Source organism: Mastomys coucha, unplaced genomic scaffold (assembly GCF_008632895.1).
Source record: "Mastomys coucha isolate ucsf_1 unplaced genomic scaffold, UCSF_Mcou_1 pScaffold15, whole genome shotgun sequence".
NCBI classification, from domain to species: domain Eukaryota; kingdom Metazoa; phylum Chordata; class Mammalia; order Rodentia; family Muridae; genus Mastomys; species Mastomys coucha.
In genome coordinates, this window is record NW_022196897.1 from 57,046,715 (window position 1) to 57,067,195 (window position 20,481).

The 20,481-nt window shown below is 42.3% G+C and overlaps 1 protein-coding gene across 1 annotated transcript in view; it reads left to right on the top strand.

Annotated features, from left to right (window-relative positions):
* Positions 1–20,481, top strand: part of Myo3b (myosin IIIB) — a 403,285-nt gene that overhangs the window by 244,601 nt on the left and 138,203 nt on the right. Inside the window, exons 27-28 of the mRNA XM_031370554.1 lie at positions 5,377–5,454; positions 8,165–8,370. Of these exons, the coding sequence (XP_031226414.1) occupies positions 5,377–5,454; positions 8,165–8,370 (284 nt within the window). The remainder of the gene's footprint in view (positions 1–5,376; positions 5,455–8,164; positions 8,371–20,481) is intronic.

Consider the following 20,481-nt stretch of genomic DNA (forward strand, 5'->3'; position numbering starts at 1 on the left):
CTCCCTCTCTCTCTCCTCCTCTCTCTCTCCTTCTCTCTCCTTCTCTCTCCCTCTCTCTCTCTCCCCTCTCCCTCTCTCTCTCCCTCTCTCCCTCTCTCTCTCCCTCTCCCTCTCTCTCCTTCTCTCTCCCTCTCTCCTTTTCTCTCTCTCCCTCTTTCTCCCTCTCTCTCCCTCTCTCTCCCTCATCTCTCTCTCCCTCCTTCCCTCCCCCCTGGCTCTGATAAGATAGAAATCATCATTTCACCAGTGAATCCACGTCCTGGGTCTACCTACCCTCTAGTCCTTTAGTGGCCATCTCAGTTGTTGGGTTACCTGTGACGTCACAGTGCTTTTTTTCTTAAACCTAATGTTGTCTCTCAAACATGAGATACTGGAAATTTTGATGTGGGGAAAAACAACCCACAAGCTTTCTAATTCTGTTAGTACAGTGCAATTTAGAGTTGATCGTTGTGTTATTAGTTGTTGTTCATCTCTTACTATGCCTTATTTACAAGTTAAACTTTATCATACAAATGTATGCATACGAAAAGTAGTCTGATGAAGCCCACAACTTCAGGCATCCCTTCCAGTATATCTCCCAAGGATAAGATAAAAAAAAAAACCACATCGTTTCCTGAAAACCAACTATCTTAAAGGCATTTAAGTAATAAGTACTTCACATCTCTGAATTTTCTTCCATTTTATTTATATAACATATTAACTTACATAATCAAAAATTATTACTCCAGAATTTGTACAAATGCACATATGTATACTTTCTTGAGAATAAATTATTTGCTTGGAAATAATAGGACTCTAAAGATTTTATCTAACAATAAATTTTAGGCCCAAGTTGCTATTATGAGCTATTTGAATCCTCTAATGTTGTTTCTTTGTGGCAAGATATCAAGACTATTTTCCATGGCTATATGGGCCAATGAGAGAGATGTATGTAAGCGTGTAAGTGTGCCTGAGAACTTCTTGGTCTTACATGAGAATGTGGCTTGTATTAAATGTGGTTGATTCTCATTATTTGTAAAGACTCTGATCTGTAATGACACTGCAAACAGCAATGCTGAACAACTGCCCCTAGAGCGTAACACAGGGTTAGAGTCCAGCAAGAGTCTGGTCAGAGCCAACCTAACCCTCAGATTATATGATTTTGTTTGAAGACACCCAGTTACACACACACACACACACACACACACACACACACACACACTCACAGACACATACAAGCATACATAAGCCAGACACACACACTCACAGACATACACACCTTACAGTCAATCCTGTTCAGTATTTTTATAAAAAAACATATTTCACTCACAGCATCTGTGCCATTAAAGTCACAGACAATTTCGCTGATATTCCTGAGGGAAGCTAGTCAGCACACATATTCTGCCCGAGGCTCATCACCCGCTTCTTGTGTTTAGAAACTCTATACAGCACTTCAGCATTACACTTGGGGCCCCCAAACTGAAAAGTTACCAACAATGCACATATAAGTGCAAAGCCAGAAGCATTTCAATAGGCTTTAAGAGCAGACATGTGTGTGTGGTAGGACAGCTGACCCAGAAGGCCAGCTGTGACTCTGACTCTAACTGGAAAGGTGACAGCATCAGCTGACACCTGTGTTTTCCTACTATGCACATTCTGTGAATGACCAGGAAAAAGCATTGGTGGTTGACATTGTGGCTACAGATAAATTTTAGCAGTCAGGCAAATTAACAACTTAGAATCTACACATTGTGATGGTCTAAAGTGTGTGTGTGTGTGTGTGTGTGTGTGTGTGTGTGTGTGTGTGTGTGATGGAAGGGGTTTCTTTTTTTTTTTTAGTTGTTGGCTTTCCACACTATTCTAAATGATATCATAACACAAAAGGATTTCCTGATGTCTAGATCTCCTTTCTTTCTTACACTTGATTTCTGAATTTGGAGGCCAGCCGATACCTGTGCCCTGCCCTTCAAACCTACAATCCAGCCTGGTGTGGTGTTATGTCCCTCCTTGCTTCATACAGCATTGTCCAGACCTGCCCACCTGAGAAGTGTGCAGTCCAGTGTGTGGTCTACATTTAAAAGCATATATTTGATAAGTACACAGGGCTGGAATTTGTTTGTTCTTTGAAAGCAGGTGAGCTGAAAGTTCTGATTAAGGAATTCAAAAATATGAAAGACAGCAACAGTAAATAAACAAACAACAACATACAGGCAAGCACGGGGCCCACACTTGTCATCCCAGCCTCAAAGCCACAGACACAGGGCCCTGGATGAAGCTGGACTTTGTAAGATATAAAAAGATTACTGTGTGTTTGTCATCTATCATAAAGTTTCTGGTTTAGAGCCCCATTTCAAAAGACAGACTTGGGACGTGGGAAATGAGGAACCAGCGGCACAAGGAAACTGTGTCTAATCAGCCAGACAGAGACACTCAGAAGACAAAATGTAGCAAGCCTTGTTAGTTCAGAATCTTCTCGTGGCCTATATAGCATCCTCTCTTGTGGTGTAAGCATGCCTTCAAGGGGGTAGGGAGGTCCGAGAGAGTGATCTGCCCAGGCTTTATGAAATATTTCAGAGAAGAAAAACAAAAGCCTAGAGGGGCCTTCCTGCTTCTGCTGTTTGCACAGCTGGGGGTGGGGGTGAGGAGGGTGCATCATGCACCCTGGCTGCACTCGTTCTCATAGACTGTTGAAGAGGCAGGCCACAGAGCCTCTGAGAGGGGCCTTTTCTTCTTAAGAGCTGGCTATATCTATCACCTGATAGTAAAAGTTCTTGACAAAGAGCCTTGTCAGGAAGATGATTAGAGACGCTTCTGAGGTTTTAGGATGCAGATGGTGGGCACTTACCCAGACAAGGAAAAAAATTCTTCAGCTTTTCCTTTCCTGCTGAGCTCTGGCTGGTTTGTGGGATTGTTTAGAGTCTGTGTCTTTATGGCAGAGTAAATTCAGTTGACAGATGAGGCAAATCTTTGCGATGATGCCATCCTTTCAGACTTCCTCCATTTGATAAATTATATGAAAGCACACAGATAACAGTGCAAAGAGACAGGAAGGAAAGCTTAGAGATCGGAGCAGGTTTCAGCCCCGGGCATCCCATACACTGGCAGCACGACTGGACCACTGACCTAAAAAAATCTATGAGCATTAACTTTTTCATTGCCTAGTGGAATAAAAACTGTTCTTACATCAGAGTATCATTTTGAGAATTCTGTGACAGTGTGAGGAGGAGAGTGTTCTCCTGTACAATGTACTTGGTATCTGCTTTGAGTTTTGACAGACATCTAAGACTCTGTGTGTTGAGTCTATACGAATATGGAAGCCTGCTCAGTAGTAGGCGACCAGAGTCTGTGACCCAATGAGTTAAGTTATGCATGAGGACCCTGAGCTAGCACCGCACACAAGGAATCATGCCGGAGAGTCATAGCAGCAGAAAGTGAGTGCACTCAGCCCTTGCACACTTACGTTACTGAAGTCCTTAAAGTGGAAATGATCCCAATAGGGAGTCAGTGTTTTGTTTTTTTGGGTTTTTTTTTTTTTATCTGTAAAATGTAGTACTAAACATGTTAGGCAATGAACTACAGACAGGTACTAGCATTCTTATGGTGTGGGTAGTGAAGAATAGACTTTCACTCCTCAATTTTGTGGAAATACAGATGATGGGTAGTCAGATGGGTTTGTACTCACTTGGAAGCCCCTCCTGCCCACAGCAACCTTAAAGCTTTTGGATATGAATTGGCTTTTGCTCTGTAACTTTCCATTTTACTGTTGATTGATCTTAGTAAACTTCAAAATAGTAAGTTTTATTTCTTTAAATAGCGTTGCATCTGATGGTAGGCAGACCCTATTGGTCAGGAGGCTGAGGTGAGACGATTGGATTGCTTAAGCCCATGCATTCTGAACTATTACCAGAGTACCTAGGCATACACCTTAATTCTAGGTCCAAAAAGCCACTCATGCCAAGAGAAAATACATCCTAGATAGATTGATGATGATGATGATGATGATGATAAGTAGATTGATGGTAGATAATAGGTAAAAAGATGATAGACCGATAGAGATTAATAGATAGATAGCCAATAGATTGATGACAGATAATAGGTAGATAGATGATAGATTGACAGATGATAGATGACAGATAAATAGATAGATGATAGATAAATAAATAGATAATAGTAGATAGATGATGATAGAGAAAATGTGCCTTACCTGCAGCAGTAGAAAAGAGACATTTCCTAGAAAGGATAAAACAAAAGCGAGAAAATATACAATCAAATGAAGCTGTGTATCTCAACTACTTGAACTGGGAGCTGAGTCTTTCTTCTGGGGGCTCCCGGGATAGGCCATTTTCAGTCCCAGTCCAGTGCTTTCTGCAGAGATCCAGTTCCTAGGCCTGGCTACAGGAGAAGTCTGAGCAATACAATGACACCTCCATCTCAAATAAATGAATAGGAATTGTCTCAGTCACCAACGTCACTACACTGTCCAACTCTCAAATTTATCATTGAACCAAAGGCTGACCCTAGCCAGGGTCTTCCCTTCAGACCTGATTAGCTTGCCCCAACTCTTACCAGGCCTGAGCCCTATCTGCACTGGAGTGAGAGGGGGAATCTGTAGTGGAGAGCCTTCTGTTGATGAGGGTGGTCTCTCTTTGCTAGCGGTGTAGGGGTGGGGATGCCAATGGAGTTCTTTTCCTTTTCTCTCATGTGTTTAAGAGCAGCCTTCCTTCAAAACACATTTCTCCTTTCCTTTTTTTTTTTTTTTTTTTTAAATAGAAAAAAAAATCCATTGGCCAGGCAGGAATGTCACTGAGCAGCCTGTGGGTGAACTACTCCCACCCGAAGTGCAGCTCACGAAAGGGAAAGCTGTGTAGCCTTGTGCTTCTCTACCCAGCTCACACCTGCCAGCTGTACAGGAGGCTCATTCAGACCTTTCATTGTCTTGAGGCTCTGTCTCCCTAGGTAGCACAGGCTGGCCTCAAATTCACCATCCTCCTGTCTCAGGATTCTGAGTGTTTTGTTTATGAATGTGCATCACTATGCCCAACTACCTAAAGTTTCTGAGGACTTAGAGCCATTAAAACCAGAAGTCAAAATAAAACCTTCAGCCCCAAAGTAGCTTCTTTCCAGTGTTTTATCACAATGACAAATTTCTTTAAAATGGAATAGCCTCACAGGAGTTTGTCCAGTTTTTTTGAATGTTGTCTCTTTTCTCCTCCTCCTCTTCCTCTTTCCCTGCCTTCTCTTTTTTCTAAATGTCTTTCAGAATTCTCCTCACAGTGTACCCAGTTATGTCCTAAACACTTCATTCCCTGAGGTTATTGACAAAACAGACCTTCAGGTTTTGAAAAATGAATGAACTGTCCATACCCTCAGACCACTTCCCTCTTCCTCTGCTTCCAGGTAGACACCCTAGAGGTGATTCGACATCCAGAAGAAACCACGAACATGAAGAGACAAACCATGGCTTCTTACTTCCGGGTATGAAGGTTACCTTTTCTGTGTTCTACCTGTGTCCAGAAAGGACTAGCCCAACCTTCCCATATGTCTTACTCAATTTACTGTTGGTGTAAAGAGAAACCATGACCATGGCAACTCGTATAAAGGAAAACATTTCACTGGAGCTGACTTACAGTTTGGGAGGTGTAGCCCATTTTCATCAATGCAGAAAACATGGCAGCAAGCAGGCAGACATGGTGCTGGAAAAGGAGCTGTGAGTTCTATACCTGGAACAGCAGGCAGAAACAAGAGAAAGACACTGGGTCTGGCTTGAGCAGTTAAAACCCCAAAGCCCACCCCCTGAGACACATTTCCTCCAACAAGGCCACACCTACTCCAAAAGGCCACACCACCTAATCCCTGTCAAGTAGTGCCACTCCCTAATGCCCAAGCATTCAAATATGTGAGCCATGGGAGACAGTTTTATTTAAGCCACCATACCAGGTGAGGTCCAGACAATGACAGAGTCCATGGAATCAGGATCAGACACAAACCCCTTAAGAAAGGGGTGGGAAACCAAATCTACTTAAGAAGTTCCAGGCCAGCCAGACCTCCACAGTGAGACCTTCTTTCAGAAACTAAGGAGAGAAGGAGAAACGAGACGAGGCTGCAGATAAAGAATACCATGCACAGCCCATTTTGTTGTCTGTGCTGGGAGTCTTTGAGCAGCTCCTTGGCTTCAAAGCAATGAGAAACACTTTCCCACCACATAACAGCAGTTAATAATATTTAGAAAGTACTCTTTCAAGTTTGCACGGTGAGAAAAGAATTGGCTTTATTTTCATAGGTTTGACGGACCCATTTGCCTGAGTCCTATTATTCTCATTTCTGCCACCCCAGTCTCTGATATTCTATCTAGAGAAATGCTCCTGCGGTATAAGAACAATACATGTAGAAGTGTTCTATTAAATACACTTATAGTAGATGTAAGGCACCTGGGCCCTTCCACCAATTTGCACTGATCACTATGAAACAATATTTGGGGACTCCTTAGAGATGATGTGCGCTGGGAGAGATGGCTCAGGCAGCTTCGTGGTGGAGATGCTGTTGCTAGGAGAAAGTAGAGCTGATCTCATGGACAGAGAATAAGGTGGTAAGACAGTGTTGGCATAGAAAAGTATTCCATGGGATGGTTTGGGCTAGGGGAGCTAGACCATGAGCTGGAGGACAAGGCAAGCTGAAGAATAGGACTCAGGAATCTGCACCACAGATAGAGGAAGGTTCCTTAATGGAAAGCAATCAGCGTCCAACAAAGATGGCGGTGCTTCATAGGCAGAGTAGAGCTGGGCTCTCAGTGTGAGCAGTGGGGGGGCCTCAGACCTTGAAGTCCAAAACTCCATGAATTCTGCAATCCCTATGACAGTGCCTCCAGCAAGCAGCTCCCAGCGCCTGCTTAATTTCTCCTGGATGTTTGTGATTTCCCTTTCTTCCTTATCTTCCTCAGCCTGGTCTGATTCTCTTTACCAACCCCATGCTTGTCCTTCTAGTATCTGTTGGTGTGTGTGTGTGTGCGTGTGTGTGTGCATGCGTGCATTCCTGCCTGAGTGTGTGCATGCATGTGTTTCCCCTTGAGACTTGGACACTCTTTGACTGTGATTCTCAATGTCCCTACCACAGGACAAGTCTCTAGCTTATAGATTACAGAAATATGACCATGCCAACCAGTATCTTCAAAATACTGGTCTCCACTTAGCTGGGCAGTGGTAGCACACGCCTTTAGTCCCAGCACTTGGGAGGCAGAGGCAGGTGGATTTCTGAGTTCGATGCCAGCCTGGTCTACAGAGTGAGTTCCAGAAAAACCAGGGCTACAGAGAGAAACCCTGTCTCGAAAAAACAAAACAAAACAAAACAACAACAACAAAAAACCCCAAACCAAAAACCAAACAAATTCTAGAGCAGAAAAACAAGATACCTTGGTCTGTTAGGTAAGACCACTTCTGATCACTAAGAGGAATGATTTCATAAGACTAGAACTCATTTTCCATGTGGCTTATAATTTTCTCTGAGAGCTCTAATAATGGACAACCCCAAGAGACACACCCCTGTCCCACAAGCACCCTTCTTGTTGTTCATGTGTTTCTTCTTCTCTGTAAGGTATGTAATAGCTGACTATCATAATCCTTTCCTCTAATAATCTTTCCCCATTCCTCCTCCTCTTCTTCCTCCTGCTCCTCCTCCTCCACCTTCTTTTCCTTCTCTTCCTCCTCCTTCTCCTGCTCCTCCTCGTCCTAGTCCTCCTTCTCCTCCTCCTCTTCCTCTTCTTCCTGCTCCTCCTCTTCCTTCTCTTTCTTCTCCTCTCCCTCTTCCTCTTCCTTTCCTTTTCTTCTTCTCCCTCCCTCATTCTTACTATCAATGTTATCAGTATGATTTGCTGTGACTTTCTGGTGGTTCTAAGGTAAATAAAACAGCACATCCCCATGCTGCGTACTATAGTATGTCATCATTTTGGCTAACCTAGAGCACACTCTTAAAGGGGTTTCTGTCCTCTAGAGATACTGCTTTAGCACCCGGATGTTTAACGAGTGATTTCAACCTTACGGCAGCTGGAGGGAGAACTTACCTTGCCATCTCCTGGTACTGATTTCGTGTTCTTTCTTGACAATCTCTAGTGCTTCACAAGCCTTCCACTGCTCGGCAAGCCCCCGTGAGTGGTGCCTCGCTTCTCATTTCGTGTTTGTTCTCTCCCTGCTAGTATTCCCTGATGGATCTGCTCTCCAAAATGGTGGTCGGACAGCCCCACTTTGTTCGTTGCATTAAGCCTAATGATGACCGCAAGGCCCTGCAGTTCTCCCAAGACAGAGTTTTAGCCCAGCTTCGCTCTACAGGGATCCTGGAGACTGTCAGCATTCGCAGACAGGGCTACTCCCATCGAATCCTCTTTGAAGAGTTTGTAAAACGGTCAGTGTCCTTGGCTGTGCATGTTGTATACCCTCTCTGTCTCTGTCCCCTGTGACTAATTCTTCTCACAAGACCTCTCCCAGAACTTTCCTCTAAACATACAATTGTTATTAATACAAGCTGTCATTTACTTTGTTTAAACGTTGCATTTATATTACTGCAGACAACTCAACAATAGGCCAGGCTGACATCTGATCACATTTAAAAAAATGTTTATACATATTCTATATTGTAAATTCTTAAGTCACCAATTTTCTGGATATTCCACTGTGGTAACAGAAGCAAGCTATACTCTGGGAGGACATGAATGTGCCCCAGCTCCCTTTCCACTCCTAGGGTCTGGTGCAGAATATTATTACAGAGGTAACTGGTCTTAGAAGGTGTCAGAAGAAGCCAGGGCTTCAGTCACCTATAGGACAGCCAAACCAGTGAGCCAGCCTTTCTCTTCTCTGCTCGAAAGGTGAAGATTTTAGGACACAGAAGTAATATGACCTTTCCAAGATCCCATGTTATAAATAGAAGGGCCAGGATTTGAACCCCAGCAGGCCAGCTTCACCCTTTAAATTTTTTTTGTTTTTGTTTTTTGTTTGTTTGTTTGTTTGTTTGAGACAGGGTTTCTCTGTGTAGCCCTGGCTGTCCTGGAACTCACTCTGTAGACCTGGCTGGCCTTGGACTCAGAAATACTCCTGCCTCTGCCTCCCAAGTGCTGGGATTAAAAGCATGCGCCACCACTGCCCGGCCACTCTTACATTTTTAATCTCCCCAATTCAGTGCATTCAATCTGTGTTTATTATGAAATATAAATTACAAAGGAGCCGGGGTTTCTGGATAACCCAGAAGCTGCCTTATCTAAAGACGCTAGCTTGCTCTTCTGTCCACAGCTGGTTCAAGGAACCTGAGGTGTCACATAATCACAGGTAGGACTTCTACTGAAGAAATAACTAACAACACTGCAATAACAACAAAACTCACCTTTGAGAAAGAAACACACCTATCAAAGGATGCTCAGAGTGAAGTAAGAAAAGCTTACAAAATTTGTCTTCCCTGTATTGTCCCTTTACTCCCATTCTGATATATATCAGAATATATATGTATTATATATATATATATATATATAAGTAAAATATATATTGAAAAATGACCTTGAGTATATAATATATTATGTATATCCTAAACATATACATAATTAATATATATGGTATATATATACATATATGTGACACATATATGTATATGTGTCACACACATATCTCTCTATATAAATTCATGCTGGATATTATATATGTATGTGTATGTGTGTGTACAAATATATATATTTGTGTCATTGAATCCTCCAAACTCTGCTAAGTTCCATGAAAAAGTTAAGGGGCAAAAACTCTTGCAATAGATCTTCTAAATTTAAACTAAGAAAGAAATGATGGTTTAACTGCATCTTTTTAAGCCCCCCTTTTCCCTTCAATTTTAAATTTGGAGCTGCATAAGGGGGGAGCAAAGATAATTTTAGCTCACGAATCCAACTATTCTTAGGTACAAAATGTTGAATACATAAAACATTTAAGAAAACAGGTCAAATGCTAAATTGACTGGTACCTCTTTGTTCATGATCAGAAAACCATTAGGCAGATACGAACAAGAGTTTCAAAATGTCAGTAAATTTTGTCAGTATCAAAGATTTCCCGAGCCAGAGAGTTAATTGGTGTTTGGAACCTTTTGAACAACTAAACAACGAAATGGATGAGCTAGCAGTCTCCCCTGATGTTATTCAGCAAATATTCGCTCTTATCTCCCCACTCAGGAATGCTATTTTGTCAACTCTTAGCAGGAAATAGGCAGACAAAGCAATCAAAGGCAGGGAGCAGAGGCGAGAGGTTTATCAAACAGAGGTAAATAAAAGGTAATGTTTCCTTAATGTTGCTCTCCAACTCTTCCTGTTTTCTGATACTCTAGTCTGAAACATGAAAGGTCTTGTTTCTTCTGATTCCGGTGTGCGCTTCTGGAATAGGGACCTTCATCCTTAATCCCCCCATTACTCAAATTTGCAGACTCAGCCAAGCCTGTTTCCTCTCTGTGTCCTTTTTGAATTTTCTGGCAAAGTGCCTTAGGGAGAGCTTTCTCTTCTCTTCCAGTCAAGGGCCTTTGAGGAGCTCATAGACGGAGCAGAGTGAATTGGACATCTTTATCTGTTCTCAGGTAGACACTGAGGGACCCTGTGGCCGTGCTGTGCGGGTAGTAGCTTGACTTACATTTTGTGTCCAGTGATACAAAGCATCTCTCCATGTGATTATTGGTTATTTGTGATAAGTTATTCTCTGCTGGTGAAATGACTAAATTCAAGCCAGATTAGAGTATTTAAAGGAAGGTTTACTGGGAAGCTGCTCTCAGACAGGCCGGTTTACTGGTTCTAAGGAATGAGGCTAGGGAAATTGCCATGGGAATGGAGACAGAGGGGAGGGGGAAGAAAAAGAAAGAGCAAGTGGACATAGGGAGAGAGAAAATGCCAGGGAGACAGGGAGAGAGGGGGAGACTGAAATGTCTGTGTCAAATAGGAAGAAGCTTCTGGTGAAGGAGAAGCCCAGCCCCTCGGCTGGGAAGTTCAGGACAGCAGACAGGGTATGCCAGTCATGCCCTCTAACAGATAGGGACTGAGGGATGCTGGGAGAACCTGGAGGTTAGGTCTGCTTTGGTATGTAAAATATTTACCTCATCTACTTGTCCTGAATTCCATCATCCCAGCCTTTGTTGTTAACAAATGAGTAAGGGGATAATATCATCTATGACTACTTTCTGCTGACACTGGGGCATTGTTATGGGGAGGGGTTCCAAAAGCTAGAATGTCGGCCAGCTTTGGGAAGAGCAGCAGGCAATTGTCCAAGCACTGCAGGACTATCTTGGGGCTAGGGACGAGAAGAGCCAGTTGAAGCAGCTTGTGAGACTATCGTGGAACATCTGCGGGTAGCCACTGCAGAGCTCTCCTGGATGCAGGGAACACCTGGACATGGCGGTATGGTAGAACAGATATGTATGTTAGGGGCAGAAGATAAAGTTGGGGGTTTAAGGGATTTTTTCCCCTCAGGTGTACATTTGAAACTTTTAGGCCCAAGGTCTTGGTAGTTGGAGGTAGGTGGAGGAGACTCCCAGGACCAGGGAAAGGGGAATAGTCAGGTGGGGAGGGAAACAGGCCCTTGATTGACAGTACTTATCTGGAGGCCATTTGGCCTGTGAGAAGTAGATTTGTGTGGATTCCCTGAAGCTTGTAAGAATTTTTTTAAGTTTACAAAAAGAGATACATTTTAGATATGTTAGTATTACCACTGTTAAAATGCTAAAGCTCTGAACTTGGAAGTCTCAGTATATCAGTAGCACAGTGAGGGGAAGAAGTCGGAAACATTTTTCACTCCTTTTATATACCTTAAATCACCCTCTTATCACCATTGAAGTTTTTCCCGTCTTCCAACCTTCATACCTTGCATTTACCAACTTAGAACAACTTCCTAGACCCTCAAACACGCCTTTTTTCACCAATCAAGTCCACAAACCCCTCAGAGACCTGAGAAGGACAAATTATGATCTAAATGGTCATAGACTAGTCCCAAGTCCACTACTTAGATAGTTATCCCAGGTTCCTGTTGTTTACATGGCTTCGCTGGGGACACAGGTCTGGCCCAGAAGATCTGATAGGCCTTCCTGTAGAGGAGGAACTGGGGAGACCAGCCTTGAGGCATGTCCAGTATCCTGTTTGTCCACAGTTTGGGCAGGCTCCTGGCAGAACACAAGGCACTGGAGAAGTCTTGCTCAGTGGTTAGCATACCATACATAGTCCAGGGGAAGTCCTTTGTTATTGTGCCCATAAATTTTTGGAGACCTTAGGGAAGTCACTGCTAGGATTTGGAGTCTCTGTCTGTCATAGGAAGTTTAAACATCTTAAATACCGTAATCAACAGGTCTCTGAGGAGCTTGAGGACCATATACCTGTCTGTCTGTCTGTCTGTCTGTCTGTCTGTCTGTCTGTCTGTCTACCTACCTATCTATCTATGTATCTACCTATGTATGTATGTATGTATGTATCTATCTATCTATCTATCTATCTATCTATCTATCTATCTATCTATCTATCATATATTTGAATAGGCAAACTTTGCTTGTTTCTAGTTACCCTTCATAAGTGTAACCTTGAAAACATATGCAAGTGGGTAAATAAAGCCTATTCTTGTTAGGTTTGAGCCTTAAAAAAAAACATGATTTTCGAATTGAAGACCTAATATTAAAATAAAATTTTTAATCATAGATGCAGTTTCATAGAGAGACTGGTAACTTTGCTGAACCTACTATACGGCATCATTATAGGCCACTGTAGTTTTCTGTATGGCTTAGTTTATCCAAACAGCTAAAGTTTAAAAGCCAGAGAAGTTAGATTTGGCTATCAGCCAGGAACTGAATGCCTTCTCCCTCCCAGCCCCCCCTTAAGTTAAGATGGTGGTGAGACAGTGAGTTTCCCAAAACAAAGATGGCTGGTAGTCATGTGGTTGCTCTTTATTAACATGGTGATGAACTTTATTTATCCCATAGTCAAGATTGTGGCCCATAGAGTGCAGCTAAGCAACCATAGCAGGCAATTTAAAGTGAGCAGGCTGCTCCCTCACCACCACTGCTGCCCTCACCAAGGCCTTGCATGGATAGGAAGGTGGTATGGGGTGGGGAGGGTGAGGCTAAGCAGTACCTGGATCCATGTATGTGAAGATGCTCAGCTGCTGAAGTTGTGTTTCAGCAAAAGGGAGAGGGGCAAGAGCATGGTTCCCCCCAAAATTACACATAGAGATTTCAGACCTATTTGGATACATTTTTCAGTTTTAGGTCCAGTGGCACCAATTCTCCCAGGCTTTTCTGGAACCCAAAGGCTGAATTGTGCAGCGTCCTGCAAAAAAATTCTGGGGAGGGGAAGCCTCAGGTCAAATGTCTTTGAATGCAAGGCTCTCCCCCACCCTCTGCTTCTCATACCTCCCTCTCATCCATGCCCTCAGACATATGTGATTAACATAGGTGTGATGTAAGGTTGAAACTAACAAATATTTTCTTCCATTCTCTTTTTAATTTATCCTCCTCCTCTTTCTAATTTCTTCTCCCCTTCTTTTGCCTCCTGCTCCTCCTATTTCTTTTTGAGACAGGGTCTTACTATGTATCCCTGGCTGGCCTGGAATTTGCCATCTAGACCGTGTCAGTCTTAAACTCACAGAGATCTCACTTGCCTCTGTCCAAGCAATTGGACTAAATGCATCTGCTGCTATACCCAATGTCTTTTAACTCTTGATAGGTCCCTCTGGCACATATAATTTTTCATTTGGATGAAGCCCTGTGTTTTATTTTGTTGTTTGTGTCTCAATGTCCTGGTTAAACAAACACATAATCCAAGGTTACAGAGATTTACTCCTGTTTCTTTATCCCAATGGTTATACAATTTGACCTCTCCTGTCTTATACCTATGATCCACCTTGCAATATTTTCTCTGTGTGTATGAGGTAGGGGTCACATGTCATTGTTTTGGGTGTGGCCATTGGCTTGTCATTCTCTCCCTGATTTGTCTTTACATTTTATTGAATATGATTGGACCATACCTGTTAGGGTTTCTTTGGGATCTTGAATTAGGTTTCACAGGCCTTTTTGAACTCCTGTTTATCTTAGTTTGAGTTTTACGGCTGTGAACAGACATCATGACCAAGGCACCTCATAGACAATATGTAATTGTAGCTAGCTTATAGGTTGAGAGGTTCAGTCTATTAGGTGGGAATATGGCAGCATCCAGGCAGGCATGACAGGCAGGGCTGAGAGTTGTACATCTTCATCTGAAGGCTGCTAGTGGAAGACTGACTTCCAGGTGACTAGGGTCTTAAAGCCCACACCCACACACCTACTCTAATGAGTCCACACCTACTCCAACAAGGGCACACCTCCAAATAGTGACTCCTTGGGTCAAACATATAGAAACCATCATGCTATATCCTTCTACCACAGCATCCTGAATGGACTTTTGTCTTCTTCACCCTCTGAGGTGCCAGCATGGGGTTGATCTAAAATTCTCATGGAAGCATGTTGCTTCCTGCACTACCAGGACCATCCCGACACCACTGGGGAAGTTTCAACCCTGCTGCTTGGTAAAGGGGAGTCTTCCTGCTTTGCCACTCTGCTTTTTCAGTTATCTCTTTCATCCTTCACCTCAGATCAAGCCCCAGGCAAAACTGAAGGAGTCAGGCGTCCTCAAAATACCACACACTGTTCCATTCTTTCGTGCCTTTGTTCACTTGGCTGAGTTCTCAGTCACTTGGGCAAGCTGATTCTTTAGGACTTTGAGCGGCATTATCTTCTCTGTGGTAACTAACATCCCCAGGCTGGGTTAGAAGTCTACCAGGTGCACTTTATTGACAGTGCTCACACATGAATTACCCGACTCTCCTTTCAACCCTAACTGCCTGAGAGGCACAGCAAGCACTGTGTCTGAGCTGTACTGCAGCGCAGGTTAGCTGCTTTAGAAATATTTGTGAAGTTTGAAAAATATCTCACCTGGCCTTCATCTCTGTTAGACCGTCCCTGACTGTGCCTCTGGTCCCTGCTCTTTAGAAGCAGGTGAAAGATGCATGGAGCCTGGATGTTGAGCTGTAACTCACTCAGACTGCAATGTGCATCAAAGACTGGCAGAGCATGTGCTCACTGGTGGTCAATAAGAGCTCAAAAACAAACATACAAACAAACATTGAATACATTGATTTTTTTTTAAAGGGCTCTGGCCAAGTTTGGAAAATATTGTCATTTATTAGAGGTCACATAGAAAGAGTGATAAGTTAATTTGTCTTCCTTTGTTCTGTAACTGAGAGAAGTTTTGGGTTTAGTTTTGGTTTTGAGACGAGGTTTCTCTGTATATCCCTGGCTCTTGGGGCTTGGTTGCAGAGTGTGAATCCATCTTATGGAAATCTATGCTTGCAGGAAGGCTGCTTGCTCAGCTGACACGAGTCATGAGCTTCTTAATAATAAGTGACCAAAGAGCCGAAGCAAAAATTAGAAGAGAATAATATATCATCTTATAAAATCCAGCCGTGTCTGGATGCAGGGCATCAAGCAGTCATACCAAGCCATTGGCTTCTCCCTTTGATTGGCTGTGTCTCTGAGAATTAATTCTTACACAGTAAACGGACTGGAGCAGCATGGATCAGATGCATATCCTTGGACCAGTCTCTAAGACAAGGAAGGACTTTGGGTCAAGTGCCTGGATGAGGTCAACCCCACTTGAATCATTGTGTAAGGGACTCCATTAAAGGAAAGACGGGGGAATCATAGGTCAAAAGACCAAGTGTGTACTACCCTTTATTTTGATAGTCTTATACCCATGAACCACCCTAACCACACAGAAAGCTTACCCTCATCTATTTACCTCTTGGGCCCTTTAAAAAATTTTCAAGGACAAACTTTTTGTTGACAACACTGGATGCTAACTTGGAAAAAGAAGTGTATACTGGGACTGGAGAGATAGGTCTGCAGTTAAGAGCACTGACTGCTCTTCCAGAGGTCCTGAGTTCAATTTCCAGCAACCACATGGTGGCTCACAACCATCTGTAATGGGATCAGATGCCCTCTTCTGGTGTGTCTGAAGACAGCGACAGTGTACTCACAAAAAGTAAATAAATACATCTTTAAAAAAATAATTATATATAAAAAAAATAATTATATACTGATTGTTTTAATTTAATCACTTCACTGTTACCTGTCTGCTTGTTTGTTTTGTTTGTTATACAATTTCACATACTTTGAAGATTACCAAAAGGAGTTTCCAATCCCACTCTCCTCTATCAGTTCTGGCTCAGCTTGAATCAGTCTTCTGCCAGTTGGCAGGTATCTCTGGTCATGTCAGTATATTTCATGGTTTATGTGATGCATGGGGATCCACGGGGAAATGTCACTTTCCTTCCTCAGGACCGCGTTACTATTTCCACTCTGTGCATTGTTTACTTTATTCTTTTCTTACTGCAAAATTGTAGCTACTGTTTATGATTCTCCTGACAAAAACCTCTCTTTGTCTCTTCAGGCCTGGATTTTCTTTCTTCCTATACAAATATTCATTGAGCTATTGGCCAGCTATCTCTGGTCTCTGGTTTTACCTGCAGCCTTTTCCCTATGAAGAACAATAAAAGAAGTTCCTCGTTCCTTGGGACAGTGAGTGTTGTGTCCTTAGTGGGGTCCGAGATGACTCAAATTTGACTGTCAGCAGAATTACAACTCTCTAGCTCATCCCTGACTCTAACCCTTTTTAGAGCAGCTAAACATGGCATTTTTATGGCCAATGACTCAGTTGAATACGGATTCCTTAATATTTATTCCATAAACAAGGTGACATCATCCCTAGTGAGCCAGGTAGCTGATCTTCTCCCCAGGTCAGCCTCAGGGTTATGGAGTCCAGTGCAAGAAGAGAACAGGGAGTCTCACATTCCGGGTGTGCTAGCATTCAATTATTCTTCACATACCACTCAGTTTTGAATGATTAAATCTAGGACCTATCATAAAAAATCTTCCTCAAGAGCTGGAGAGGAAAATCTGGGGCTGTGGCTACTCTTCATTAACTTTCTCACTTTTTAATTTAATTTAATGTTTATGAGTGTTATGCCCGCACATATGTCTGAGTGCTACATGCATGTCTGGTGCCCATGGAGCCCAGAAGAGAGCATCAGATTCCCAGGAACTGGTTTGAGACTGTTGGAGCTTCCATGTGGGTGCTGGGAATCAAATTCAGGTCCTCTAGAAGAGCAGCCAGTGCTCTGAACCACTGAGCCATCTCTCCAGCCTCCTCTTCATTAAGTTTAAAGATATCTTCACGTTTAGATGCTCCTCCGCCTGCCATGCTCCTTGGGTCTCTCAGACAGTTTCTGGGAGCTGCAGAGAGGGTGGAGAGCTGGACCCTATAGTTATAAATTGGTTGTTTCTAATGTTTTTCCTGCTCATGTGCTCATGGTCTATCTCTTTTCATGGTGGCCTTCTCTACCTCACCTCACCCATATTCTTCCCTCTCTCCTCCTCTCTACCTCTCTGCACTCCCCTCACTCCATCTTCCAGCCCCACCTTTTCTCCCTCTATTGCCCAATCACAGGCTCTCTCCATTGGGAAGCAAGATTTACATAGCATCATTTGGTGTGCTTGAGGATCTGCTTATCTGGGCCATCCAGATCTGAGAGCCACTATTTAGCATTAGAATACAAGCAGCTTTAGACCAACCCAGGTGACTGCCCTGGTTTAGAAAGTTTAGGAGTTACCTTGCTCGAGGAAGTATGCCACTGGGGTGAAATCTGAAAGCTTTAACGTGCTTGCAGGATAGCCTACAAACTCCCAGCTGCCTGCTCCTAGCCATGGCTGCTGCTTGCTGCCATGCCTCCTACCATAAGGCCAAATAAACTCTTTCTTAAGTTGCTTTGATCACAGTGTTTTATCACAGGACAGAAAGGTAACCAAGACAAGCACCCAATTAAAAATATAAATGAATAAAATTAAGAAGAAAATTTTAAAAAGAAAGTAATTCAGTGCAAATCATGTTTCTCTTTAAGGGTTATTGCTTCTTTCTTGACCCAGGACATCCCCGTTTTGAAACAGTCCCACTGAGAAAACCTCTTTTGTCTTGCTCTTTCTTTTCCCCTCTTTTCTCTTTATTTTTCTTAGTTGCTTTATTTATTTATTTATTTATTTATTTATTTATTTATTTATTTAATTCCGTTTTCTCCTTCTACCATGTGAGTCTTAGGAAACATACTCAGATCATCAAGTGTGGCGGCCACTACTGTTACCTGTTGAGTCACCTTGCCAGTGCCTGTCTGCTCCATTCTGAGGAGGTCTGATGGGTTGTGATGGCTAGATGACTTGAGATCTCACTAATTCAAGCAATACGTTGCATTTTTTTCCTTTTTCAATCATCCCATCAAGTGCTTTGACATTTCTCCTTTCCTTTTCTATACCTTCCCTTTGGGATTAAAATAAAATTAATGAAGAGATATAAACACATTGGATTTCCTGATGATGTTATAGCATATACAAGTGAGAAGAAATACAGAGATGACTGTGGACTAGTGGGCTAGCTACGGAATTCTTATATTCATCAAGGGTTGAGCCCCTCAGGTGCTTAGAAGCTAGACAGGAGCTCTAACCATCTTTCTGTTACTCTGAGTATTTGTACTTACTTTTTTAATCACTGCCTCTCTCCCTGCCCCTCACACCTACCCTACCCCCCACAGCCTCTCCCCCCACCCCCACCCTCAGTCTGCCCCCTACTACCGCCTCCCCCCCACTCCGTCCTTCCCTCCCACCCCCACCCCGCTGGGAGCTTCCTTTGCATCTAAGTTTGACATTTTGACATTTTGATCCCCTTGTCTTCAGATTCTCTGCCAATCAAATTAATCTGTTACTTTCTAATTCAGCCACATCTAAATTCCCAGACAGAGGCAGAATGTAACCAGATTCTTGTCGCCTCTTCCCAAGGAGCTGGTGTTGCATATTCCACCATGCCCAGGCAACGTTTAGATTTCTATTACAAATTAATGTATGAATGAGCATGATTTTTTTTTCTGATTCTTGGTGTCATTGTGGTTTTCTTCTTTCATTTAAACTTATAAAGTGTCAACAATGGAATAAAAACATTAATATATACCCATTGTTAGCCAAGTGCTGTCATGAGTTAGTTAATGTCCTGACACACTAGATGGGCCTTACGGAGTGTCTGTGATATTAATGAACATGTGAAGATTTGCCCACTTTGGGCAACATCATTTGCCTGGAAAGTATATCAGGACCAAATAAAAATGGAGAAGGTGAGCTATGCACTAGCGAACACACATCCATCTCTGGTCTTAACTAGCAAGCTCTCATGTTCCTGGTGCTTTGACACCAGAGCGATGATGAACTCTAACCTGGAATTAGTGAGCTAAAATAAACCCTTTATCCCTTTTGTTGATTTTTCCAGGATATTTATATCAACAACAGGAAGAGGAACTGAGACACGCAATAAGTAATAGAACATCAGAGAAATACATAATCTCAGGCCTTTAGCACAACTTCTTACCCCGAGGACCACATTTAGAAACATTTCTAAGGATGCAATAGATAGAATCATTTTTCTTGTTTGGTAGCAGATGGTGGCCAGCTGCTCACTTTCTTTACTGATGGCTAAACACAAAGGGAGAAAAAAAATATGTGGCTTATGGTAAATATAAGAACTTAGTAAACGAAATCTGGAATTTTAGACACACAAAGGGAAGTGGGCAATTGAGGGTAATTATCAAATTATCCAAGCCAAAATTGCTGTGCTATCTTTGTTATCTACATGAAAGAAAATTATCTAAGTGGATTGGATTACTCAGATAATTATCCAGTGTTTTGGATGGTCATGGATATAGACAGAGAATCCATAAGTAACAACTGGAAACAGGCAAAGGAATATGCTTACTTGCTTACGATCAGAATACTGCTACTTGAAGGTAAATGATTTTGATGCAATTTATAGTCTTATAATCTTTTGACTTAGGATGGGTCTATTACAGGATTAAACAAAATAACAAACATTACCTAATGTTTTAATTTACTTTGAATTACAAAAATGTGTGGCTCATTTACTCTAAAATTATTAAGTATTTTACATATAAAACTGAATTTTTTTAAAACTATATTTTGTGCTTGATCCCTTTTCTTAAAGATTTATTTATTCATTTTATGTATATGAGTACACTATAGCTGTATAGATGGTTGTGAGACTTCCATGTGGTTGTTGGAATTGAATTATAGGACGTCGGCTCGTTCTGGCCCAAAGTTTTATTTATTATTATTCATTAGTACACTGTAGCTGTCTTCAGACACACCAGAAGAGGGCACCAGCTCTCATTACGGATGGTTGTGAGCCACCATTTGGTTGCTGGGATTTGAATTTAGGACCTTTGGAAGAGCAGTCAGTGCTCTTACCCACTGAGCCATATTGCCAGCCCTAAAACTCAATTTCTTTTTTTTTTAATTGATTGTTTTATTTTTTTGTTTTAACTCTTTTTTAAAATTAGATATTTTCTTTATTTACATGTCATATGATTTCTCCTTTCCCAGTTT